Raw genomic sequence first — 27642 nt, 5'->3', positions numbered from 1 at the left:
GTTTGATTTTTTTCTGTTTGTTGTTTTTTCTTTCCACTTTTATATCCTGTATTGGCTTGTCTCTTTTTTGTTTGTTTGTTTGTTTGTTTGTTTGTTTGTTTTTGTACTTGCATGTAGTGTATGTATGTGCACATGGCTGTGTATGTTCATTTGTATGCCAGTTATTTTCCTGTCACAGTCCATCTCATTTTTTATTTTTATATTTATTTTATGTGTATGGGTATTTGGCCTATGTGTATGTGTGTGTGCTACATGTGTGCAGTGTCCATGGGAGCCAGAAGAGGGATCAGATCCCCTGGAACTGGAGTAGAAGTGATCGTGAGCCCCGTATGAGTGCTAGAAATCAAGCCCAAGTCCTCTGCAAGAGCAGCTAATGCTCTTCCCTGCTGAGCCACCTCTCCAGCCCTCTGTATTAGTTTTTGAGATGAGGCTTTTACTGAACCTGGAGTTCATTGATTTCCCAGACTGGCCAGCAAGCTCTCAGGATCCGCCTGTCTCTGCCCTTCCAGTATTGGGAGTTCAGACACACCACCATGCCTGGTCTTATGTGGGTGGTGGGAATTAGATTGACTGAGCTATCTACTAACACCAGACTACTTTATTTCTTTTAGCTATTTGTGTTCTCTTACAATTCACTCAGGAGTTTGTCTTCTTTGAAATCTTTGAATAATTTATAATCATTCTTTTATATTAAGTCTTTGAGATTTCATATAATTCACTCCCATTAAAGGGCATTACTGTGAGATAAATGATTTTTGGAGGAATCATTATGCCTTGGATTTTCATGTTTCTTTATTTTTGCATTGAGACTTACACATCTGGAGTTAAATCTTCAGTTGATTTTTTTTCCTTTCTAAATCACCTGTGTTCTTCATGTAAACGTGTTTGCAATGTAGGAGAGTGACTTGGTTGTAGTAGGTTATAGTGTTGTTTTCTGCTCGTCTACAAATGTAGCTTAGTCAGACGCCTCAGCACACACACTCGGGGCAGCAGGCTTAACCCCTAACACTCCCCTGAAGGTAGAACACCATTTGCAAACGTAGCCACCGTCAAAGCTGGACACACCCACTTGGAAATGACAGTAACGGTCAAATGAAAACAATCCTAACCAAATTTTAGGAGACAGAAGAGCACTGATGGGACTGTAGGTGAGCAGTGTCCGTTAGTTCGTGGGGGCAGGGCAGGGCAGTACTGGCCAGACAAAGCAAAGGGGAGAAGAGGGGGAAATCATAGAAGAAGAGTGGAGTTGGGGTGGGGGGTCATGGGAGAGGAAGCAGTTTTGGCTAAAGTTAGGGTGAAATGAGAGGCAAAGAAATCCAAACAGCAGTCGAAAACAGCCCTCTCCTCTCCTGCAGGAGGCTGCAATAAGGAAACAACACACAGACCAAGCTGTTGTGTTCTTCTGGAAAGTCTATCAAAAAAGATGGGAAAAGAAACTCTTGAGGTGGGAAAAGAGGGCAACAGAAGGTATTTTTTTTCCTAAGAGGAAGGAAGAAGCCCTAGCCAAAGCCTGCACACTAGCCCTTGTATGCTCAGCCTAGCCTAGGTGAGCATGGAAGAACAGTGGGTCCTCTGTGCCTGTAGCTCCCTGTCCCCCTTAATTAGCCATCATTGCCTTTCCCATTGGATCTGGGGTCTAAGCATAATCTAGAGTCCTCTCTATTCTTGGGGAACACTATAACCTCAAGGATGACACAGATATCTATAGAAGAATTGACCTCCATTGCCTGAGAAACGGGGGACAGGGGCAATATTGCCTCTCTATAACCCACTCTTGTCTAACCCATAGCATAAGAAGTAACAGCAAATCAACTCCAGAATCTAAGTTCTCTCCCAGTCTTCTCCAGGTTCCTAGTTTTTACTACCTCACAGCGTGAATGGGGACCCCAAGGATGAGCAGGAGGCTTGGGACAGAGGAGCACAGCCGTACTTACTAAGGAATACCAAGTATATTGGGGACTTGTGTCTGTTCCTCTGTAGATCCTGGCTCTCAGCAGATCCCACCTTGCTAAGCAGTGAGTTGATTTAATTCAGGTCCTTCCTCGCGGTTTTGAAGTGTATTGATTGCTGGGTCTCTGCTTACAGTCCCAGGAGTTGCCCTGCAGTTCCTGTGGGTGAGTGATGGAGGGCCTAGAACCACCAAGCCTCACAGCAGTGGTCTCAGGCTGCTCCTGTTGAGTGCTACTTTGGTCAGGTGCCCAACAGAGACCTCCTGTATTATGACTGAATTATACTTTGTTATGTGTAGAAGAATGAGAATTTTAATATTACAGCATAAATGTCACTCGGCAGTCTCAGCGAGTAGAGCTGGCTTTTGACTAGTCATACTTTAGGCTACCATCCTTTAGTATAAGCAACTACCATTTATTGAGTACTGGTAATTTCTGTGTTCCCAGTCCTCTGCTCAGGATATCTTTACAGCAATATTACAAGATAGTTATTTTCGGGGCTGGGGATTTAGCTCAGTGGTAGAGCGCTTACCTAGGAAGCACAAGGCCCCAGCTCCGAAAAAAAAAGAACCAAAAAAAAAAAAAAAAAAAAAACAAGATAGTTATTTTCACTGTTGTTATGGACAATAAACAAACACGCAGAATTCACTAACTTAACCAAAGTCACTGGCAGTTAAGTTACAAAGCAGGGACTCCATCTAAAGGTCAGATGACTCAGAAAGTCCATGTTTCTCCCCAAAACAAGTGAAGTCAACTGGTCACCCCAGTTGTCAGATTATACATAAATGTAAATGACACTGGACCAACCAGTCTAATGTGTTTGAGTGGGCTTAACTTGAACAATAACCTTCAGTAAAAATGCCACATTCCAGTCAGATACAGAGGCCAGCTGCATTAATCAAGGGTAACCAGGACAAGATAGCTCCAGAGCTCTTGCAGAGAGGGGAAGTAGGCTCCTAGGCTTCCCACTTGCACTGTGCCATAGGGTCTCACACAGGAGCTGTTTAAAGGACTGGGGTCTCTTCTCCTCCTTTAGCTTTGCATGGCTTGAGTGCAGTATGCCACAGATTCACCTTCCTAACCTGACAAGATTTAGATTATAACATGACATTTATATGTTTATTATTTCCCTAGAAGTGTATATTTCTGTGCCAATGATGTATTTTTAAAAATCCATACTTTCCTAGAAGTATTAATAATTAAAACTGACATTTACCAATTTTTGAGAAATGAAGGAAAAATTCTCAGGTAATTAGTTAACAAAATTATTACATTTAATTCATTAATTAAGGGATATACCATGGCACACTTGAAGGGATCAGCAGGCAGATTACAAGAATCTCTTTATCAGGTAGCTCTTGGGGATCAATCTCCGGTTATCAGGTTTTGGCAGCAAGGGCCTTCATCCACTGAGCTATCCCAAGTAATTCTAAAGAACTTTCCAGAAGTATTAATACATAAATGAAGTCTCTTGGGGATAGTGTGTCATTCCTTTCAGTTGCCCACTGTACCTCAATTCTTTGTGCATTTATGCAAGAACAGCCTCCTAGCTACTGTGTTGTTTTCAGACGTATGGACTGACTTGTCAGGCTTCTACAGGTTGGGTTTCTTTCATTCATAGAAGAAATTGTATCACTAAATCATATTTTGAAATTCCCAGTAGGCATTAGTTATTGTTGTGACTTAAATAAAAACTATATAAAGACCCATTTTCATAACATATACCAGTATTGCAGTGCCTATCTACCACTTATTTGCACTGATAATCCCCCATTTCCATAGGCTACAGTAGCTCTTTGTGTTTTTAAGGCACTAAAAGCACTTTACAACTCATGACCATGTGCTTCCTTGGAGTCTGAATCTGAGCTCTTACATTGTATTGGATTCTTTCCCCTCTGCAGTCTCTTGATTCCTGCCATGCGTATTTTCAGTCTCGGGGTGGGGAGGGGGTTAAAGTTGTTAAAGACGGCATGCATACAGAACACAGACACATAAGCAAGCTCATCTCCAGCTCTCATCTCCATCGCGTACTGATTAAGAACATTTGCTAGTTCTACAGCTCCACCCGCCCTGCCTGCTCCTTTGGAGATTCTGCTTGACTTCCTGACACTTCCTACTTTACTTTTTTTCTCTTATTACCCAGATTTGTTTAAATTTTAAAACATCTTGTGAATCTGCATAGCATCATAGCTTCTTTTAATCAGCCCTTACATTGAGTACCAAATTTGTTTCATTTCTGTAATGATAAAAATGGGAATAGGCCAGTTTCACTGTCAGCAGTGTGTACCTAAGGTGGCCATTTTGGATGAGGATGGCATTCTTCTTAGAACCCTTCAGTTTCCTCTAAAGTTTTCCTAGAATAATTAAAACAGGCAAGTACAGGAGAATTACAACATTTCTGTTGTCCTCACCTCCCCAAACCTTAGTGCCAGTTCCCTTCACTCAGCACCACTTGCAGGAGCTCCGGCAGGAAGAGGAGGATCCGGGTGACACTCTAGGGATAAGTAAGCAGGCACCTGGCAGGTCCTGTGGAGGAGGCTTCATGGAACTGAGCAACCTGAAGAGGTCACTGACCTGTTAATAAGAACTAGTCCTGTGACTCAGAATGCCCTGTTAGACTCGTGAATAGCAGGCCCTCTCCCGCTAACTCAAGGTTCTGGAACAAAGGAAGGCTTCTTTTGGTTACTCAGGATACAAGACTAAGGTCACTTCCCTTACTAATATTGGCTTTATGACTATTAGGAAAAGATGGAATGAAAGCTTCCTTTTCTGTTAGATTTAGATGTGAATTTTCATAATTATTTTAAATTTGTTATGCCTAAGATCTAAGACATCTGACTGTTCAGCGGTCTGAGACCGATGATGGAATGTTACACTATGATCACATGGTGAGGCATGAAATGTATTTGCTTTATACAATCAACCCCACTAAAAACAACCTCTTACAGATACTCCTTAGTCAATAGATGGCATTCTGGAGCACTTGGCATTTTCGTTTTTTCTAGAGATATTAAAAAATGCCACCATTGTTTGTCTGTGACGAGGACTTCCAGTAAACAAAATGTTTTTGAAAAGAATGTAAGCAAATTGTAGAGCAGCTGCCAAGATAAGAAATCAAGAGACGCAGTTTCAGTCCAAAACACATTTTGTGTTTTGAGGATAACTGTGTAGGTTGCAGAATGCATATTTCAAATGCTGCATAGCCATCTGAACTTTACAGTGTTCAAAAAAGTTGATTGTCTCAGCTATTTGTAATAGAAACTATTTCAGAACTCCTAGCTCTGGTCTTCTAAAAAAGGCCCAGACTGTGTTTTCTTTAGCTAACTAGCATTGTAAAATTCCTGTTGGCCACAGGATTCTGAGGCTATCACGTCCTTTAGGCTACAGGACAAGCTGACCCCTGTGCTGACACCTCAGAGTGGTTTGGTGTGGCCTTGCCCTTTCGTTCTAGCCACCACCGAGGTATTTTTAACCAACTGTTAGACTTCTCACAATTCAGTCTTGAAAAGATATTCATCATATTGGCCAAATAATTTTACTTCTTGAAGACTATTGACTGCCCTTTTGGCATTTCATCTTTTATCTTAAATATTGAGCAGCATCTTTTTTTTCCCTCAGACACTTTAGTTTTAAAAGTACTCAGATTTGAGTTTGAAAATTCTCTTTAAAATTCCCTCCTGTGCTTTCCTGGATTTACTTGGAGAGAGCTGTTAGTTTTGGTGTCAGAGATACATATTAATGCACACTGTAGCTCTCGGGCCTTCATGAGGACTCATTGCTGTGCATCTGTCGATGGTCAGACCTCTCCTGTCCACAGTGTTACTGTTCTCGCTTTCCAGCATCACCGCTGTTCCGGGACTACTGTAACCAACGGCTCAGAACGTGGATTTAAGATTTGTCTTGGATGTGAGGAAAGCCAAACAGGGTTATTACTTTTCAAAGCCTTTTACATAATTTTCTTCCATGATTTAAATTTTTATACTTTACTTAAAGTATGATAATTTTTCTTTCAAAAGAAATCTGTAGCAAATGTCAAAATTACACTTTTGGACTCACTTAATAGCAATTATGTGTTGAAAAGGTGTAAATAACTTGCAAGCAGACAGTACAAACATCCAGGTGCTCTTATGTGCTGATGACAACAAAATTGAAAAGAAAGACTGTAATAATTCTGACTGCTTTTCTCTGCACAAGATATTGATTATTTGTGTGTGGTGAGAGATTTGGAAAATTCAATTAAAGGAGTTGTGCAAAGGTTTCATAAATTTCCCTTCTACAGCGTGTACACAGACATTGTTGCCTTTTAAATCAATGCAGCACTTCACAATATATTTTCTTTGAAACATAAAAATAAATAACATTTAAACAGTTCTGCTTACTACAGAAACAAATTTTATTTTCTGTGAAGCATTTAGTCATGTGCTACCACTGACTCAGACCCATTTGCCAGCTGTAACAAATTTTATAGACACTTCCCTGGAGACATAGCTCACGTGCTATGAATTTTTAAATGAACAAATGGTGAAGAAGGGGTGTCAGCAATATAAAAATTGATCAGTTAAAAGATAAAAGCATAAGTAAAGAGATTTGTATGGTGGCCTTAATAGGTTTTATTAAATAAAAATACTATAAAAGGATAGTAATGACTAGACTGAGGACTGACTGTTCTTGAGGAGGAGAAGAATTACCTTGGCACATTTATAGAAATTGGTTTTTTGTTGCCTGACAGGTGAACATTTTCCATTTTAACCCTGAAAAGCAGTCAGAAAAACTAACCCCATCCCCAAGACTCACATCAAATTGCTTAGTTGCATACATATTTTAGACACATAAGTAACAAAGTATATTTGCATTATTATATAGCTAATTGTGTGAGGTGGCCTGCTGTCTATCATAGATTCAGAAGAGGAGGGAGGTCATTTGTATTCCCACTTAGTTACAGCCCACGGAATGCGGGGGCTCCTGCTGCTTTCCTTCTCATAAACTGCTTTTTCTTCCCCAGCCTCTAAGTCTCCTCTTATCTAACTGTAAAGTCAGTCTCAAATGGGCCATGTTCTGTGAAGCTCACCATTCTCCTAGGGAAGCACAATTGTTTCATGTCATAGGCTCCCATGGTCCTTGTCAGCTGTTAAGTGTGTTTGTGTAGTGCATTGTCACTCTCAGATTACTGGCTTTCTTGTGGACTCCTCTTGTGTTGCAGCCACAGAGCCTGAGCCACAATCTGGAGAGAGAGGGAGGGCTGGGGTGTAACTAGAGCACAGCACCTACTGAGAACCCAGATCAGATGTCCCTTATGCAGTGCAATGAGGGAGGGAGGGATGGATGGATAAATGTCTAGTCTAAGAATTTTTTTAATATTATCTATCAAAGTTAGATACCTTACAGCACAAGAAGTTTTGTCTGATTCCAAGAATTATCTAGCATTTTCAAACACTTAAATTTTTTTGGTTTTGTTGGGTTGGTTGATGTGTTTTAAGATAAGGTCTCACTATGTAGTCCTGGCTAACTTAGAACTTGCTGTGTAGATCAGGCTGGCCTCAAACTCACAGAGATCCACTTGCCTCTGCCTCCTGAGTGCTGGGATTAAAATTTCAAATACTTATGGTTGCTCTCTTTATGTCCTTCATTAATTTAATGTTTGCAGAGTACCTGTTATGAATTAGTCTTCTGGCCTTAGGGAAAAACACAAAACATGGCGGACCTCATCCTGCTCTCAGGAGCACAGAGTCCAGTACAAAGGGCAGGGAACATAGTGAAGCGTGAAAGAATAGCAACAGCATCTGATACTCTTTGGTATAATGTACAGGCATACAACAAATTTCTCCGCCATAATCATTTTAAGAGTAATATTCTGAGGTGGAACCTACGAGATGTTGAAATAAAAATTATAAAGCCCAAACTTGTTTATTATGAAAATAAAAGTTTTTTTAAAAGATTTATTTATTTTTATTTTGCGTGTACTGGTATTGTCCTCACATATGTAAATGCACCTCTTCATGTAGTACCCACACAGGGTAGATACTGAAGAGGGTGTGCCCTCCCTTAGAGCTGAAGTTGCAGATGGTTTCAAGCTGCCGTATGAGAACTGGGTCTTTTGCAAGAACAGGAAGTACGCTTAACTGCTGCACCATCATTCCAGCCCCCAACTTTATTTTAATTTCACTTAATGCAATATTTACTTTGTACCATATACTGTGGCAAGTTATTTTGAATTGTTTTCTGAAAAAAAATTTCTTTTCCATATAGAACATCATCCTAACAGCTTTGAATTCCTTAAAGCCATTTTGAACTGAGGTAATGTCTTACTTTTCTAAGTCAGCTAACCTTGTTAAATTTCACTGTTTTGTTCACGTAAAAGCATTTTACTTACATTGTAAGGTTTAATTAATTAGTTATAGCTTTCCTTTAAAAGCAATTATATTGTTTTGTAAAGATAACCTTTTTCTAGTAGCTAACTATAACATAAAGACTGTTTCACCATGTCATGTATGATGTGTTCAGAACCTCACTAGATGGAATAGCCTTGCTTGCTATGGGCATTTCTCTCATCTCATCCACACCCTGGCTGGCTCTTCCCCTAGTGAAGAGAGCATCTATCCCAAGCGTACATCACAGCCTCAGGGGGTATGCTGTCTCAAGTATATTTACTTCATCATCTTCTCCCTCAATTGTTCTTCTTCATGGTTCCTTTCTAGGGTTTATAGCACTCGATTTTGCTAAAAACCTCAAAACACATTCAGAAGTGATATGATCTAAAAGCATTTTAGATGTGCGGACAAACAAACTTTTGAGTTATACTAAATCACACAAGCTAAGATCCTTCATTCTAGGGTTCTGGCCTGCTGCACAAATACTATGACTCTAATGAGGATCACAGTGTCAGCTTGGAGAAACAGATAATGCCCCATAGGGCAAGCCTCTCTGGCATAAAAGTTAGCAGTTAACATGGGCCAGGTCTTAAAGCATAGTGGAGTCCACTGGAATCCATATGGAATCTAACCTTGAACTCCACGTACTGCCCCAAACTAGAGGCAAAAGGTTCATTTCTAAGTCTGAAGACCACTGACCTGCCTAATGTTCGTGACTGCAGCTGGGCTGACAAGGACAAGGTAGTCTGACCACATGAGACAGGAAACACAAAGGCCCATGAACTTGAAATAGGCAGTGATAGTGAGACTACACATGAGAAAGAATGGTGTGTAAAATTAATGACCTATAATGCCAGTAAAATGTAGGCCAGTAAATGTTCTGGATTCTGCCTTTCATGAGGTGTAGAGCCAAGGAAAAGTTGATAATGGTTATAAACACTGCTTTCTGCTGTGAGTACCAGTGAAGCAAAAGCAGTGTTAGAAAATTCACAACACACATACATCGACTCAGGAAAGTGTAACAAGGTAATTAGTTAGAGACTGAGGACTTCACACCAGCTCTAGCCTAGTGTAGTGCACACAGCTGTCATCTCACACTTGAGCAGCTGAGGTATAATCCTGGGCTTTAGAGCGTTGAGGATGTCTTAAAAGTGAGTGGGACTATCCTACTAATTTACTTTACATCGCCTCTGTCCAGGAGCCACATACACTCTAGTGACAGATACCATGTACTTAGTAGATGGATGAACTGAAAATTAGTTTTTGTTTTCTCCTTTAAAAAAAAAAAAAAGACAGGGTTCCACACTAGAGCCAGGCCTGACCTCAGCCCTCCTCCTTCACCTTCCTAAATGCTGAAATGATGAACATGGACCAACCATATCTGATTCCAAAAACCTGAGAAATTTTGATAAGTTGTGTAAATATGCAGAAAAAAGTGTGCAAGCACAAAATTTCAGAAAGGGAGACTAAGAGGAAGGGTCATCACACTCAGGTAATCAGACAGCCAGCAGCATTGTAAGACAGCCAAGTGTCTCAAGAATGCCTTAGACTATGTGGTTGCCAGGAAGGAGGTACACTGCCACCACCTGTTGTACCATAACATAAATCTTACTAAGTTTCTGCTTGATCCTAGATCAAAATCCTTCTTAGTAGTCCTTCCAACAACCAGAGTTGACTAATGAAAACTTTGTTTGCAGTGTCGTGTCTGGTGTTAGTATAAAATAAAAATAGCTTTTTAAAGCCCAAAGATGTTCAATACCAACTCAACTACCTAGTTATGACCCTATATATGCCCCAGGTTCCCCTCATACTGGATTGTAAGTGGGGATTGTGGTACTTCTTTGTAAGAGTAAACTGAACTATTAGCCTAACTCATGTCTTTATGGTTACATTTTAATGAGAGCTTTTCTCTCCTTTATAGTGTTACCTTCAAGTCTGACAACTGTGTCAACCTACCTGGATACTAGTCAACCATAAGAATGCAGACAAGACTGAAGTAAAGAGTCAGTGAAAGACTGTCAAGTTTGCAACCCATTTTATAAGACAGGTAGAAGATATGTTGATTATTCTAAATAGAAAAAAATAAAGGCATCCGCTGTACACTTCCTTTTTGTGCAAAAATCTGTGTATATGCCTGTATGTGTTTGTGGGTGCAGGTATATATTTACGATGGCCATGTACGGAGCTCACAGGACAACCTCAGGTGTCAGCGTGCTTTCCATATTAAGACAGGGTCTCTTCTTCAAAAATAAACACCAATTTTGCTGGCTGTAAGGGTCCAGTGGGTGCTGGGACTCTATGTGCATGCTACTGCCTCTGGCTTTAATGTGTTCTAGCAATCAAATGCAAGTTCTCACACAGAACCCACCACTGCGCATGACTTGTAACTGCTGATGAAGGTTTCAGTCAGCGGTTGCCACTACCTTCCCTGACACAGTGCTCCTAAATCTAAGTGAGCTTCTCTGTCACCACTAGGAGTCCCCAGTGGGACACACTGAATAGGAATCTGTCACAGTCACCACACCCCACTTCTTGGCAGCTGTTGAAGGAAGCACCCTGCTGGAAGCCCCTTAAGGCATGTAGACAAAGGCATCTAAATTGTGTTTTCAGTGGGTCATACTGCAGTATCAAAATTCTGTCAAATGTATTTCTCACATTTCTTTACACAAAGTAAAGAATGCTGTCAGAATAGCCAGACAAACTTGTGAAGGTGAATCTTGCCCAGAAGTCAAAAATAAGCAAACGGGAGCTTATTAGTGCCTAAAGCAAGTACCAGATTACATGGCAAACAGATTTAAATCATTCCTTAAGTGATGTATGAGACATGTGTTAATTTGGAAATTGGTGATGATGTAATAACCATCTTCTATATCCCAAATGCACTTAGAAGAAATGTGCTCACTGTGAACAGTCTGCATCTGCCTGATCAAATTTAAAGGCACAGAAGAAACGTGTGTAATTAATCTGCCCAGTAAATACCAACTTGTAGCACTAGGCAGGTGCAAGTCTAGATAAAATTTCTTGCAGCTAATTTAAACTTTCTGCGCACACCAGTAGATAATCTCAATGTAAATAATACATTTCTTCTTGACTCTCTAACCACTGCAGTACAGGAGTCTTGAATTCTATACTGTCTCTATCACATTTGTTTCTATATACTTTTAACATTTCTGGCTAGAATTATGACTCTAGTTTTGTAGAGTAACATACTTTATTGGAACTCACAATAAACCAGGTGAAGCAGCAACCAGTTTTCCCATGTACAGTTCCAGCTACTTATTAATTTACAGGTTATGTTGATTGAAAATCTAGAAGTGTTGAGGAACTGGTGTCCTGAGTGTGTATTGTTCCACTCTAGGGACATTGTCTATGCTTACAGAGAAAATTATTGTGAACATCTTAAGATTTCATGCATTTAGAAAACACTGAAATGAACTATCAATACAGACATTTAAATATAAGTTGGTTTTGAAGTAAATTCAACTTCAATAAATGTAAAGAAAATACCTTTACTATGGGGCAAGTACATGGTCCCTTCCCGATTTTTGAAGCATTAGCTTAGATGTGTGATTCTCTGGTGTTTGTGTTACAATGTGTGTGCCATCAGGATAAAGAGGGGAAGGGGAGCCATCTCTATAACGTGGTTTCTAAATCGTTTGTTCTTGACCTGAACTGCAAGGAAAAAATGCTGTTCACTTGGCATTTACTGTAAGGTTTGACAAAAATAGTCAGCATGTTACTTGATTCTACTACATTTTAAAAGTAAAAGTCTTGTATGGAAATGTGAAACAAAAATCAAAGTTAAAAAGAACTCATTTTTCACTTAGAAACATTTCAGATTGATAACTTAAAGTGTTTTTTAAAGTTATTACTATAAATGGCATTGGCACCAAGTAGTAGTTCAACCAAGTCCTTCTAGGTTGCCAGGAACTATTTAAGCAAGATTCTTTTTATATCTGTCTGTGAGATACAAAGAATACTTACTGATATGTCTTCAAATATAGTGTTAATAGAAATATAGTAATACAGATTGTTCTAACATTGAAAACTAGGGTGCAAGCCAAAACATTTCATAAAGTACCCTGAATTAGCGAATAAAGGGCTAAGAAGTAGGTTGTTTCAGATGTAATGAGTATGTAGGTATGCGCTTAAGGAGGTTACTGTGTGCTTGACTTCTTGATACACTGAGCATTTGCCGTTCAGAACAGCTGGGTCTGCTGAGAATCACTTCCCAGTTCTGTTCACTGTAGATCAGATGACTCTCGCTTTATCACCCTTAGAGGCCACATGAAGGACAAAGCAGAAAGATCCACACACAAAACTAATGTTTGTATGGAGGGAGGGGGAGGGGTGTACCTGGCCCGGTTCCTCTAAAGCACAGAAAGGAAACCTTGAGAACTGGAACCATTGCGTTCCTCCAGCCACTCCTTAGTTGTCCATCTTGGGCCCCTCCTGGAACAGTGGGCTCTTTGGCCACCTGGACTTCTAGGAGTATTTTGCTCCCTCACTGTGGTTTATGATTTGGACAAATTTTCTCCTCTCCCTAAGGCCTGAAAGGATAGGTTCTGGATCGCTTTATATGAGCTGAACCTACACCCTCTTCTCTTCATTACTTTAAGAAGCAAACCCAGGAAAGGAGTAGAGAAAGATGAACTTCTCGACGGCCTCTTCCCTCTAAAGTGTATCTGAAAGGAACAGAACTCTCATTCCTGACAGGGACAAAAATAAGCTTCTGATCTTTACTTAATTTAGTGTCAGTATCTATTAAAACATCCTATGTCCTGAGGTTATTTGAGAGACTGAAATTTACTAAGGAGGATCTGGTGCTTTGGAAGCTACCTACAGAAGCACAAAGGACACTTTTTTTTTTTTTTTTTTACACTCCAGACTTTATTCCCTTCCCAGTCCACCCTCCAACTATTTCACATCCCATAACTCCTCCTCACTCCCCTCCGTCTCCACGTGGATGACCCCATCCCACTAGACCTGGAAACTCCCTCGGGGCCTCCTGTCTCTTGAGGGCTAGGCTCATCTTCTCTGACTGAACCCAGACCTGGAGTCCTCTGCTGTATGTGCCAGGGGCCTCAGATAAGCTGATTTCTGCTGCCTGGTTAGTGACCCATTGTCTGAGAGATCTCAGGGTTCCAGGTTGATTGAGACTGCTGGTCCACCTACAGGGTTGCCCTCCTCCTCAGCTTCTTCCAGCTTTTCCCTAATTCAACCACGGGGGTCAGCAGCTTCTGTTCATTGTTTACGTCCAAATATCTGCATCTGACTCTTTCAGCTGCTTGTTGGGTCTTCTGGAGGGCAGTCATGACAGGTCCCTTTCTGTGAGCACTCCATGGCCTCAGTAATGGTGTCAGGCCTTGGGGCCTCCCCTTCAGCTGGATCCCTGCTTTGGACCTGTCTCTGGACCTTTTCCTCAGGCTCTTCTCCATTTCCATCCCTGCAGTCCTTTCTTTCACACAGGAACAATTATGGGTCAGAGTTTTGACTGTGAGGATAGAAACCCCATCCCTTACTTGATGGAGGTGGGCTCTACAAGTTCCCTCTCCCCACTGTAGGGATTTTCATCTAGGGTCCCCCTCTTTGAGTCCTGAGATTCTCTCACCTCCCAGATCTCTGGAAGGTCCTCCCAACTTCTTACCTCCTGAAGTCACCTGTTTCCATTCTTTCTGCTGGCCCTCAGGGCTTCAGTCTTTTTCCCCCACCCAATACTAGATCATGCCCCCCTTCCCCACTCCACCCATTCCCTTTCCCTTCCAGGTCCCTCCCTCCCTCCCACCTTGTGGTTGCTTTCTTCTCCCTCCCCAGGGGGACTGAGGCATCCTCACTTGGGCACTTCAGCTTGACTTTTGAGTTCTGTGAACTGTATCTTGGGTATTCTGTACTGTGTGTGTGTGTGTGTGTGTGTGTGTGTGTGTGTGTGTGTCTAATATCCACTTATTAGTGAGTACATACCGTGCATGTACTTTTGGGTCTGAGTTACCTCGCTCAGGATATTTTCTCGTTCCATCCTTTTGCCTGCAAAACTCAGGATGTCCTCATTCTTTTTTTTTTTTTTTTTTTTTTTTTTTTTGGTTCTTTTTTTTTTCCGGAGCTGGGGACCGAACCCAGGGCCTTGCGCTTCCTAGGTAAGCATTCTACCACTGAGCTAAATCCCCAGCCCAGGATATCCTCATTCTTAATAGCTGAGTAGTATTCCACTGGGTAAATGAACCACATTTTCTGTATCCACTCTTCTGTCATGGGACATCTGGGTTGTTTCCAGCTTCTGGCTATCACAAATAAGGTTACTATGAACATAATGGAACATGTGTCCCTGTGGCCTAGTGGGGAATCGTTTGAGTATATGCCCAAGAGTGGTATGGCTGGGTCTTCAGGTAGATCTATACCAGTTTTCTGAGAAAGCTCCAAATTGATTTCCAGAGTGGTTGTACCAGTTTGCAATCCCACCAATGGAGGGGTGTTCCTCTTTCTCCATATCTTCGCCAAAACCTTGTCACCTGAGGTTTTGATTTTAGCCATTCTGATTGACGTAAGGTAGAATCTCAGAGTCATTGGATTTGCATTTCTCAGATAACTAAGGATTTTGAACATTTCTTTAGGTGCTTCTCAGCCATTTGAGATGCCTCTGTTGTAAATTCTTGTTTTAGTTCTATACCCCATTTTTTGATTGGGTTGTTTGGATTTTTCATGGTTAGCTTCTTGAGTTCTTTATATATTTTAGATATTAGCCCTCTGTCAGATGTGGGGGTTAGTGAAGTTTTTTTTTTCCCCAATCTGTAGGTTGCCGATTTGTCTTATTGACTATGTCCTTTGCCTTATAGAAGCTTTCCAGTTTCATGAGGTCCCCATTTATCAATTCTTGATCTTAGAGCATGAGCCATTTGAGCTCTATTTAGGAAATTTCCCCCTGTGCCAATGAGTTCAAGGCTCTTTCCCAGTTTCTCTTCTATTAGATTCAGTGTATCTGGTTTTATATTGAGGTCCTTGATCCACTTGGACTTGAGCTTTGTGCAAGGTGACAAATATGGGTCTATTTTCATTTTTCTACATATAGACAACCAGTTAGACCAGCAGCATTTATTGAAGATGCTTTCTTATTTCCATTGTATATTTTTGGCTTCTTTGTCAAAGATCAAGTGTGCATAAGTGTAGTAGAGCTTGAGGTCAGGGATGGTGATTTCCCCCAGCCGTTCTTTTATTATTAAGAATTGTTTTTTAAAACAGGATTTCATGTAGCTCAGGCTAGCCTCAAACTCATGCTCCTCCTGCTTGTAGCTACCAAGTGCTAAGATGACCTGTGTGTATTGGCAGGCCCAGCTCTATGTGCATTCTAACTGGTTTCTACTGGATATGAGTTACTAACTTACATTGCTCACTGTAGCTCCTTTAAAGCTGATAGAAATTTAGTATGATTAGACTAAATCATCTAAAAAATTGTGTTTTTATTGACAGAACTTATGTGCACAACAAACACTGAACCTGACATTACTTCTTAATACTTTTATTCTGGAGTTGCACTACTGAACTCCTGAGAAGTTCATGGAAATCAGCTTTTCTGTGTTAAATGCAGATACATTATTATGAAAGGTAAAAGAAGGTTCAAGTAAAAGCAGCCAGGATTTACAGATAGCAACCATGGGCAGCGGGGCAATTTCGTAGCCATATTGCCTTCTGATTCTGCGGCCACCAAGGCTGCCTCTCTGTGCTGACCCTGCCCCTGAAGTCCTCATGCACATCTGCTTTGTCAAACTGAGAAATACATATTTTCTAGCATCAGCCTATGGATAGTCTTGCCCAGAACCAATTCTTTATACCCCCTTTGAGTATGCCATTTAATGACTTTAATGCTCTGGTGACTATACTGTGAAAAAAAACTACAAACGAGGCTAGTGGTAAAGTGACTTTAATTTTTGTCAGAGACTAAAGAAGTAGCTTTCCTGTGAAAGTAAAACACAATGCATTCATTTTACCAGCTGATATGGGTGAAGGGATAACCCTACAATAGGACAAAGCCTGTGTTCGACATGATCTGAATACACAGTTACATCAGTGGAAACCTGAAACAAGGTATCAGAAAGGGAAATGGAGTCCTTGATAAGATAGTTTTAATTTAGAATGACTCTAGAAATTTAGAACTAATTACCATGAGTACCTAAAAAGACTTCAAACTTTTTAATTTATTCAATAAAAGTTCTTTTTAAAAAATGGCATCAAGAGGGTCTACATTCTTAGAAATAAAAATACCACTTAATCTATAAGCACCCAATTTTGAATATGCAATAATGCAATTCAAATTTCAAACAGCATAACGTGCCTTCTCAGTAATTAAGAAAAATGGTAATTCCCTGAGATACTTCTAAAGATCTATTTTATGTATACAAACACATATATACATATATTTTGTGCATATCAGTATGACATCTTCATGCACACCAGAAGAGGGCACCAGATCCCATTACAGCTGGTTATGAGCCACCATGTGGTTGCTGGGAATTGAACTCAGGTCCTCTGGAAGAACAGCTGGTGCTCTTAACCACTGAGCCATCTCTCCAGCCCAGAGATGCGACTTCTAAACGAGATGCTTATCACTTGTATCCAAACAAGTCAGGTGCTTAATTCTTCCAATAAATTCATTTTAAATTTATTAAAGCATACTTTGTCTGACTTTGTTTTGTTTTTTAAAACAGGATTTCATGTAGCTCAGGCTAGCCTATATATAAAATATATAGTTTTTTAAAGTTACAATTTTTAGAATACATTCCATTACTAAATATTGGCGTTAAGGACATTTTTTTTCTCTTCCCCTTGTGTTGAGACAGGGGTCTCACGAAGCCTAAGATAGCCTCAAACTTGCTATGTATAACCAAGGATGACCTTGAACTCGAGGCACCCCTGGGATTGCAAATGTGAGCTACTACAACCAGCTGGGACATTTTTTGCTCTTATTTTACTATTTAAATATCTGTGAATATTACCAAAATATACTAACCAAAAACATACTTGGAAAACAAATGCTTTGGTCCTGTGTACATTTTCTGTAAATAACAATGCCTTTCACCATTTCTCTTCCTTTAATTCCATGATTCTAAAGATATGTTGTTCAATTATACATAAACAAAAAGATTGCATTTGCTTGGGAATATAGCTAGTCAATTTTCTTACGATTTCTTCCATTTTTGGAATCCCACATGATTACAATGTTAAAATATACCAAGAAGAATACAAAGTTTACACAGGACACAAAACATATAAGTACAGAAAACAAGTCTGGTAATTTCTGAGGAGGGTCCAGTGTTACACTCAAAATCGTCAGAAGGATCATGGTGATGACTGAAGAAAGAAACTGTAAGGGAAAACAGATTATCACTGAATGGTACAGACAGTCCTGCTAGTGTGCTGGCTGCTTTTCTTGTCAGCCTAACACAAACTACAATCACCTGGGTAAAATGGAGCCTCAACTGAAAAAAAAAAACAAAAAAAAACAAACAAAAAAAAAAAAACCGCTTCCATCAGATGGCCTTGGACAAGTCTGCAGTACATTTTCTTGATTAAGGACATGTGGGAGGTTCTAACACAGTGGGGTGGTGTCACCCTGGGCAGGTGATCCTGAGCGGGTAAGAAGCAGGATGGGTGGGTCATAATGAGCAAGCCAGTAAGCAGCAATTCTCCACAGCTACACTTGAGTCCCTTCTCCTAATACACTATAACCCAGATACGTAATCCAATAACCCCTTTCCTGCCTAAGCTGCTTTCAGTCATGGCCTGTCTCACAGCAACAGAGAGCAGACTTAGACAGGTTAGGTAACATTGATTTGTAGCTATACATTAACAAAACTGAAGAGAGCTGACAGTGTACAAGCTGTCCTATAGGGGATCTCTGCTTTGGCTGTATGTTAGAATTATCTGACAGAGCCCTCCATGCATATGCATAGGCCATACCCCCAAGCAATTAGGAATTTAAGGATAACCCTTAAATATAAATCCCTGTTGTCAAAGCTCTCCAGAAGGGTCCCATATGAAACTAAACTGTTAACCTTTGTCTCTTTGTTTTAGTGGGGATGTTTTTGGGAGAGGCGAGGACGATACTCAGGCCGAGTGTGTGTAAGTCAGAAGGCAATTTGCCAGAGTCACCTTTCTCCTCCCATCACATAGGTCCTAGAAGTTAAACTTGAGAGCAAGTGTCTTTACCTGCTAAGTCATCCTGTCTTTCTAATGCATATTTTAATGCATAGACATGTATACCTGTGTGGGCACACATATACACATTTCATGCACATGAGGGCCCACGGTTGACACCAGCTGTCTTCTGTCACTCTCTTATCTCTTGCAGAACTTCAAATGCACCAGTTCAGCTAGTCTGGCCAGCTAACTTCCTCCAGGCACTCCCTATTTCCACAGCCCACCATGCTCACCCAGCTTGTACAAGTTCTGAGAATCTGAACTGTGGTCCCTAGCTTTTACAGCAAGCACATTCACTACTGAACCATCTCCCCAGACCAATATACATTTGGGTAACTGTAAATACACTTTTCTACAGGATACTTGGTATCCCACAAGGTATTAGGGAGAAGCTAGCCGCAGCATTAATAAGTCTATCCTTCATGCTCTTAGCCATTGTGGCCTCACTTTAAATTAATCCAATTCCAGCCTGCTAGGATTTAAATTAGACTAATAAATTCTAGACCTTTGCAGTCCCAAATGCCACCTAAGAAAGACCAAAACTCCATCTTCCAACAAGTATGGCTTTGTTTCTTATCTGTATAGTGGGCTGCCTAATTCCTTACTCCCAAATATTTGAGTTGCCAATTAATTACACAATTTATAAGCATAATTTTAGAAGTTACTTAACTAGTCCTCTTTAAAAATTGATCTTAGGGGGTTGGGGATTTAGCTCAGTGGTAGAGCGCTTGCCTAGCAAGTGCAAGGCCCTGGGTTTGGTCCCCGGCTCCAAAAAAAGAAAAAAAAATTGATCTTAGGAGAGGCATATTTATTTACATTATTAGACAATATTCCAAAAGCAGCTTTTCTTTCAACATTCAATGAATGCATAATGAAAATGTAGTGCGTGTAAAGTATGTTATTCAGATGTTTAAAGAAGTTGAAATTTGCAGGTAAATGGATTAAACTAGAAAATACCATGAACTCACACCCCAGAAGGACAAATGTTCCATTTTCTCTCTCATATGAGACTTCTGACTTCAAATGTGACTCGTAGTCGAGAGTAACTGCAGAAAGCAGGACAGTATAAGAGGCTCTGGCCGGGCTGGGAGTGTGGGACAGCAATAGAGCAGGGACAGGGTACAAGTGATCTGGATGGGGTAAATGGAAAATTGGGGAGCAGGCTCTAATTAGAGAAGGGGAAGGAGAGCAGGAGAGAAGAGGAGGGTAAAATGACAGTGCGTCTAAGTGAGTGTTAAGGGATCACGCTACTAACTACTCAAAAGAAAAAGCCCACTGAACATGTAAGTGAATAAGTATACAAATATCATTTAAATAAAATTATCCTCGCTCAGCTGATAATGCTGTCCCCAAAAGCCAAAGACCATCTAACAAAAACCAAAATAGTTCCAAGGAGACTTCTTTTGAATCTGTGAAGGTTTGTGCAAGAGACTCCCAAAACATTACATGTTATTGCCGTTAACCCCTCTTGTCCTCAAAAGTGGAAGGTAAGTCCCTATTGCTGAGGGCACCATGCATTTCAGACGCAGTGCGCAGAGGCCCCTGAGCAGGAACTGATTAAAAGCCTCCTTTAGGAGGACTAGTTTTCATGGTTCAGAAGGTCTCATGTAAGCTTTCAGAGGAGGGAAGAAACAGCAGTCCTACCCAAACACAGCACTTATAAACCACAACTATGACCAGCGTGGCACTATAGCCCTAAGGGTACAGCAGTGGCACACATACCTTGGTGGTAACCAGAAGCTCTCTAACTGGACTTACCAACAAGAGACATACCATGCCTGGTACTGGAAACCGAGCCAATACTCAGGGATAGTGAAATTCTTGAAGGAGAACCTGTAAACCAGCATAATCCCAAACTACATTCTAAATATTTATCCTTAAGCCCATGGTAAGTATAGTCCTCACCCCTCATCAAGGAAACTTCTCTTTGAAGCAGAAGGAGATTGTTACAGAAAACCACAACCAATTATATGCTTAGTTGTAGAGCCCAGTCCTAATGGATAAATCCATAAAACAACTCCCACACTTAAGGCTCCAGAATCATTGCAAAGGGAATGCAAAGATGTAAGACCTGGAGGATCAGAGAGTTGCTGTTGATACCCTGTTTCCTATTCATATCAGAGGCTAGACCCATAGTCTGACCAACATGTCTACCTAAACAAGCTGAACAAGGACAGAGGCAGTAGAGATGTGTGCTGCTGTGGTTGGGAAAGTCCACGAGGTCTCAATCCTATACAAAGAAGCACAGGCAAGGAGCCAGAGAGTGAGAAATATATTCTTCCCAGGGAGGAGCCCACTCTGCTTATGCAATAACAAATGGTCCCTGAAATACACAGATAACATTATGCAGACTGGGCAGGTTGTCTTCATGTTTAGTTGTATAGATGTGTGTGCATATGTGTCTGTTACAACAAACAACTCATGGAAAAACAAGGCCATGCATTCGAAAGACGCCAAGGAGGTGTACCGCAGTCTGGAGAGAGGAAAGGCATGGAAACAATTCTGTAATTACGTTATTCTAAGAAAAAAAAAAAGAAGAAGAAGAAATACTTTTAAAAGGTAGCTTGAGAAAATAAAAGCCTGCAGTCTCACACAGTGCTTGAGTTGACAGCAGTTTCCCTCGGTTATAGTCAGGAAGAATCAGTAGGTGTCTAACAGTTATTCTGTACAGCATTCAAATACAGAAGTGACTCCTGAAGTCTGCACTTTGAGGACAATCGGTTTTAAGGAATACTTTCTAGTGTATTTCCAAATTATTATTTTAGTCAAAAAGTCCATCATACAGCCACATAACTCATTTGGCTACAAAGATTTTCAAAGCAGCAATGACACCACAGTAGTTCCAGCCTCCTTCTTGTTCCCTGTCTCCTCTAATACCCCTGGAGATGGGTTTTCTGGGGGGAAAAATAAATTAGTTCACAGAAAGTGGTATCAATGCTTATATGTAAGATAAATATTCTTCCATTTATGAATCTATGGAAGTGACTGTTATGTAATGCTGTTAGACTTCATTTTCAAATTAGTTATTTCTCTTGAAAAGCAACTTTAGTCTACAGAGTTCCCCACATCACAGTGTGTGTTGTGGGCACACTTTACCACTGTCCATTCAATATAATGAAGACAAATTCTGATTGGAAATTTGTATTTGAGCACACCAAAATTAAAGCATTTTGACTAGAACATAAAGAAGAAGAGCAAAAACCTACTTAAGAAAATTCTGAGTGGGATCATCTGGGCACAAGTTCGCACAAAGCTCTGCCGTGGGAGCCCTGCACAGCTGACCCAGTGCCATCACCTACCGAAGTACACTTCCTGTGCAGGCTCCTGCACTTCTGCTTGGCTTTTCTGGGTGAAGAACACTATGAAACGTAGCGTGCCATTCACATTGCTTTATTCAGTGATTTTTTTTTTCCTTTTGGGACTCCATGAATGTTTCATATCTGATGGAAAATAACTAGTCCTGTTTGCATCATGAAAACGTTCTTCAAACACAGAGCAGCATGAACCATGTTCAGTGTGAGATGCCACAAATACACAGGGCTCACTCAGCAGTCAGCCTTCCTTATGGCTGGCTGCTGCCATTAGTGGTCATGGGAGCACCTGCCTTTCTTCTGTTTTTCCTGCTGTGTTCTGGTTCAGCTCTTGAGTTTCCTCCACAGCATCCATACTGAACTGTTTCCTCAAGAAGATCAGGGATCTAGCAAAGTCACACAATGGCTTTCTGGCAAGTATGGTTTTTTTTTCTCCAAGGCTAGGAAGTGTCATAGGAGGACAAGTATCCTAAAACTATGTTAGTACAAGGGATCTTCTGTGTGGACACCAACCAAGGCAAGACCAGGAGCTGCTGCTGTCTGAGAAGCCTCCAAGAGTCAAGATATCTTTGGGAAGGAAGCTGCTGGCTGCCAGGGCCCTGGGGTTTCCTTTCCCGAAGTCATAGTTTTGGCCAAGCCTCAGAACCTCTACCTACCACACTTCATGCCACAAAGGCACTGAAGAGTAAGGCCATAACAAGGAATACCTGATATCACTACTTAGGGTGATGGCATTTTTACCAGGCCCAGTGGAATATAATATTCTAGGCTAAGCAGGATAACCTATCTGATTTTTGTGATATGTGAAAATCACATTCACTGAATATTTTCAATGAACTAGTGCTATGGTAAATTACAAGACGTAGTTCTCTGGACTTGAAAAGTTAGAGGCACATTAAATAAAATCACAAGGACTTATTTGATTAAATGTCAAAATCAGTAGTAAAAAACACATTTCTAGTAACCTGCTTCTCTAGAGCATACAACTTTTCTACAAATTTGTTCTTCTGCACTCTCCAGTCCACGAGTATTAACACGTGTGGCTACTGAGCATCAGAAATGTGACTCATGGCTAAAGAACCACGTTCTAATCTCATTAAGTTTCCATCTCCACATGTGACCAGGAGATACCATACTGACTCACTTAGCTCAAGCGAGCTCCCTTAGATGTAGATTAACCGGACAACATCACTTTATCCCTAGTGGGGCAGATACCCAAAAGCCGGGTGAGTGAGTGGACGAATCCGCGGTGGCTTTCCTGAAGAAGGACATGAGCGGATCCCTTAATGATGCCATCAGGACAGCACTCTGAGAGCCCAGTGGAAAGAAATGCTTTGCCCATACCAGATCGAATTAAGCCTAAGTATTCCCTCAAAGCAAAGTCCCTGAGTCCAGGGGTGGGAGGGTATGAAATTTTCTGAAATAAAATCACAAAATCTAAGAAATAATTTTAAATATTTGAAAATATTCAAAATAGTTGAATTGCCATGATCTTGAACTAGCTAAACAAGAGTGCCTTACAGCTGAAGAGATAGATGGTTCAGTGGTTAAGAGCACAAACTGCTCCTGCACAGGATAGGAGTTTGATTACCAGGAACAATGCCAGGCAGTTCATAGCTTCCTAACTCCAGCTCCAAGGGCGCCAAGGCCCTCACTGCACTCACATGTACAAAGCCACACAGAGACATACACATACACATAATATTTAATACTGTTAAAAAAAGCAAGCATGCTGAGATTTCTCCCAATTTAGACAACAATGAATCTTACAGCTCTTGCTGTTTTATACTAACAGTCATAACAAGAGCTTCAGGAAGTACCTGTATCATACAGTGTTCAATTCTTCCATCACTTTGGAATCTGTATCTCCTGAGCTTAAAACTGCAGTAACAGCTACAGTCATCTGTCCACGGCTTCCACTATGCTGTGGCCAAGGCTCTGGACATATTCCTGTTCAAGTATTCGTCCTCTCAGCTATGTGCATCACGAACTCTCTTCTTCATGTACGGAGATATAGCTACCATGATACCACACTTTGACTCCTCCCACCTGGGATAGTCCATCTGTCAGTTCAGTCCCTTAGAAGACTCTGCTACTTAAAAGCAGCCCTTGTCTGTGCTCCCTGGCTTTGTTTTCTCTAAACTACTTAACCACCCTGTGTTGTATGCTTCCCACATGCTAGCATTGTTGATTTCCCCACTAGAATAATGTGATAAAAGGTATTCTTGTTTTTTCCATTGTTGTACTTTCAACCTGCAATGTACTATGTACTGCAATGAGTACATAGTAAGTACTCAATGAACTGAATAATCAAGGAGCCTATGACACTTCTCACTGAAAAGACCACCTTGTGGCTGTCACAAGAGGGTACAGTTCTACATACATCCAAGTATTCAGACATGCTCATAAAATAAACTTTACATCTTGCTTTCCATGTAAACCTCTGAATAAGAAAGTTAATCTAACCTTGCTTTTCTTGTTCACCTCTTAACTTCTACGTCACCAACCTTCTGTATGGATCACCAACAGTGCAAAACTGTCAAGAGCTCAATGAGCAGTGCATTTAAAGATGCTGTCGAAGACTGTAAAGTACTCTACACCACCAGAGAGGTAATCATCAGTACCTCCTAGCTATAGACCCTGAGACCTACAACAGCGATCTACCTGTGAGATAGAACGGTGTAATAGTGGCAGAACTGTTACGGAAGTAACCAACCTCTCTCTGACTGGCTTTAAAGCCAACTCCATGAGACGTAACCCATATGTGACACTGCTAAAGTGACCAAGAACCTACAGGAAAGTCCACTACTATGATTCTGCTAAAGGAACACAGCAATTCAATGACTCCTAATGACATTCCACTCTACTCACAGATTAATGACTCACTTAGCCCTCTTCAGAGAAACAACTTCTTACAGTAGATGGGAACATAGAAACACACAACTGGACAATGTACAGAAAATAAGAGACTTTGGAGCAACCATTCATAAACAGGATGTCTTGGTCAAAGCCCCCACTTCCAAATCTCCCAAAGCTTAGGCCTCTCTTAGGGTAAGAGAGGCAAATTATAAAAACCAAAGGTAACGGGTTACTCCAAGGAAACAGTATCTTCCAGACATAACAGGACTGATGCACATATGAACTCACAGAGCCTGAGGAAACATGCACAGGTTCAAACCAGATGTGTCCCAGCACTGAGAAGGGGAAATGGACAAAAGTTCTCTCCCCTAACCAATAAGAATTGATACCCACTGGCAAAGGAAAAACCAATTTTCTCCAAAGGAGACTCGCTGAGTAATATTAGCCAAACTTCAGGGAAGGCTCCATGCCAAGTAGTATTTGGTAAACACAAAACAAACTCAATATTTTTGTAGACTTTTTTTCTGATTTTGTTTTGCTTGTGCATTTTTTTGTCTTATTAGTCTTTTGTGGTTTCATTTCCCTTCGTGTGTATAGGGGTTCTTTTGTGTTTGCTTAAAGAGTATAAAGCTGGGTAGGTAGGGAGTTGGGGAGCATCTGGGAGGAACTGAGGGAAGGAAAAACTTCATCAAGAAAATACAGCCTAAATACCAGGCATGCTCACCTATGCCTGTAATTCTAACACTTAGGAGACAGAGGCAGGAAGACCAATAGTTCAAAGCCAGTTTCATATACACAGTGAGTTCAAGGCCATCTTAAGCTACATAAAACTCTGTCTCAAAACAAATTGCAGTTAAAAAATAATACTGTAAAAATGGTTATATTATTTAAGATAATCTATAAGGTAAACAACACTCTCCTTTAAATATCCAATGGCATTCTTCAAAGAACCAAGGTGTGGGGGAGAAAGAGGGAACCTAAACTTCATGTAAATGCACAAAAATAAGCAGGTAGACCAATGGGAAGAGGACCCACTAATAAACCCAAATATCTATAACCAAGTCATCTTTGACAAAGCCTCTTCAAAATAGTGTTGGAGACCTGACATGCACATGTAGAAGAATTCGATTATATCCATATCTTATCCTGAGTAAAAATCAGTTCAAAATGGATCTAAGACCTAAAACTTTGGAAATGCCAAAGAAACAATCATCAAAGAGAGAAGAAAGCTTACAGGTAGGGGGTGGAGGAGATCCATATTTATAATTCATAAAAAACTGTAAACATATAAAAAAAAAAACATTGAAATGGTGAACCAAGCATTCAGATCAAAAAAGAAATACAAATGGCTAATACATATTTGAAAAAGTCTTTCTTTTTTTTTTTCTTTTTTTTTCTTTTTTTTCAGAGCTGGGGACCGAACCCAGGGCCTCAAGCGCTCTACCACTGAGCTAAATCCCCAACCCCGAAAAAGTCTTAACATCCTAAGCCACCAGGTTGATACAAATTAAAACTCCTTTATGATTGTCATCTTTCTCTAGAAGGAATGGCTGTCCTCATAAAAAATAAATGACAACCTGTGGGTCAGGCTGTGGGAAGGAGAGTGCGTGCACCGCTAGGGGTGAGAAACCAGAGCAGCAGTCAGAGAACTGAGCGTGCAGGATCCCAGACAAGCACAAACAAAAACAAACCTACAAACTGCTATGCCATCTACCTCTTACCTCCTGGATATAGAGCCAAAGACAGCAAGTCGGTGAGTGTACCACAGAGAGCCATGCTTCTTATGTCGTGTTCACAACAGCAAACATAGCAAGTTTTAGACTGGCCTAGCCTACATAATGAGTGTGACCCTATCCCAACAACAACAAAAATTCAGTAATTCGAAAAATATAGTAATATGCTAAAAAAAATATACTCCTTATAAAAACTGAACAGGACCAGAAGACGGATCAGCACACCTACCACCGGGCCTGACAGCCGGAGTTCAATCCCTAGAACCCACACGGTAGAAGGAAACAGTCAACTCCCAGAAGTTACCCTCTGACCTCTACGTGTAGTGTTAGGCATGCGGTACACATGCAGAAATTACATGCTAGAAGCAAGGCCGCTACCTAACTTACCAAACACTGTATAATTCTGGGAAGAAACGTGAAGCCCGGAAGGTGCCTCCTCACAGAGACGGCAAAGGACTTCAGCTGCAGTTGTTCCTCAGAAGTGTTTTCAAACATTGGGAAGAAGGTGGAACAAGCTATTAAAAACGCCATCACTGTCACAACCGAGGGCAGCAGGAGTTGGTCCTTTAATAGAAGAGGCAGCATGCTGTAAAGGAGAGAAAAACAGCAAAGCACCAATAATTACAGTGCAAACTTTTCAAGGACTGGAAGAGTTGTACTGGAAACATTATATGGAAATTGGTTTGACTCACCTAAACGTTGAAACTAGTAAAAACCAAGTTGACATGAAAGGAATTTCAGTTAAAACTAAGCAGACTGGTCTAAAAATGACAAGAAAAAGCATTTTAATGTTACAAAATATAATTTTACCCCTAGCCTGAAAAAAATAACTATACATGTCTGATTTTCAAGGTTAGTTTAAAAGAAAAAAGTTCTCCATGTGACTACTCAGAAAGTGTCAACTTCTCCATACTGTCTAGTTAACTGCCACTTGACTAGGTCACTAGCAAACAGTCCTTCATGTGCCACATGAACAATCCCACAGGGAAAAAATCAGAGAAAGCATGTCCTTCTACTCTGCAAACACAAAGTGACTCCCAAGGGTTACAAACATCAATGGAGAAAGGACAACAAAGGTGAATTATGAAGCGGACAGGTTAAAAGTATTAAACTAAAAGAAATATGAAAACTGCATAATTAGAAGCTACGTGGAAAGGCCAAGGTCATAGAACTGGAGACAAGATGATGGTAACGGAGCCGCCACTTCTCTGGTGTCTACGGTATTACCCCGTCC

General features: G+C 40.7%; 2 protein-coding genes across 28 annotated transcripts in view; one reads left to right on the top strand and one right to left on the bottom strand.

The window, feature by feature from the left end:
- The window catches only part of Itgb3bp (integrin subunit beta 3 binding protein), a 65318-nt gene extending 54880 nt beyond the window's left edge, over positions 1 to 10438 (top strand). For 15 of the 23 annotated variants that reach the window (XM_063287953.1, XM_063287950.1, XM_063287958.1 and 12 more), the window contains one exon: positions 1356 to 7882. In XM_063287953.1, the coding sequence (XP_063144023.1) occupies positions 1356 to 1483 (128 nt within the window). In that variant the 3' untranslated portion in view covers positions 1484 to 7882. Of the gene's footprint in view, positions 1 to 1355; positions 7883 to 8195; positions 8244 to 10238 lie in introns of those variants that run through there. The other 8 variants (XR_005504482.2, XR_005504480.2, XR_005504481.2 and 5 more) reach the window with 3 other exon arrangements.
- Alg6 (ALG6, alpha-1,3-glucosyltransferase) overlaps positions 1 to 27642 on the bottom strand; it is an 85951-nt gene that overhangs the window by 20271 nt on the left and 38038 nt on the right. For 2 of the 5 annotated variants that reach the window (XM_039110268.1, NM_001033709.1), the window contains 3 exons: positions 27101 to 27169; positions 26796 to 26994; positions 16214 to 17669 (listed from right to left, as the gene is read on the bottom strand). In XM_039110268.1, the coding sequence (XP_038966196.1) occupies positions 17472 to 17669; positions 26796 to 26994; positions 27101 to 27169 (466 nt within the window). In that variant the 3' untranslated portion in view covers positions 16214 to 17471. Of the gene's footprint in view, positions 1 to 16213; positions 17670 to 26795; positions 26995 to 27100; positions 27170 to 27642 lie in introns of those variants that run through there. The other 3 variants (XM_063287948.1, XM_063287949.1, XM_039110269.2) reach the window with 2 other exon arrangements.

This window comes from Rattus norvegicus, chromosome 5, assembly GCF_036323735.1.
Source record: "Rattus norvegicus strain BN/NHsdMcwi chromosome 5, GRCr8, whole genome shotgun sequence".
NCBI lineage: Eukaryota > Metazoa > Chordata > Mammalia > Rodentia > Muridae > Rattus > Rattus norvegicus.
The sequence above is the reverse complement of the archived record's forward strand: the minus strand, read 5'-3'. Positions and strand labels throughout refer to the sequence as shown.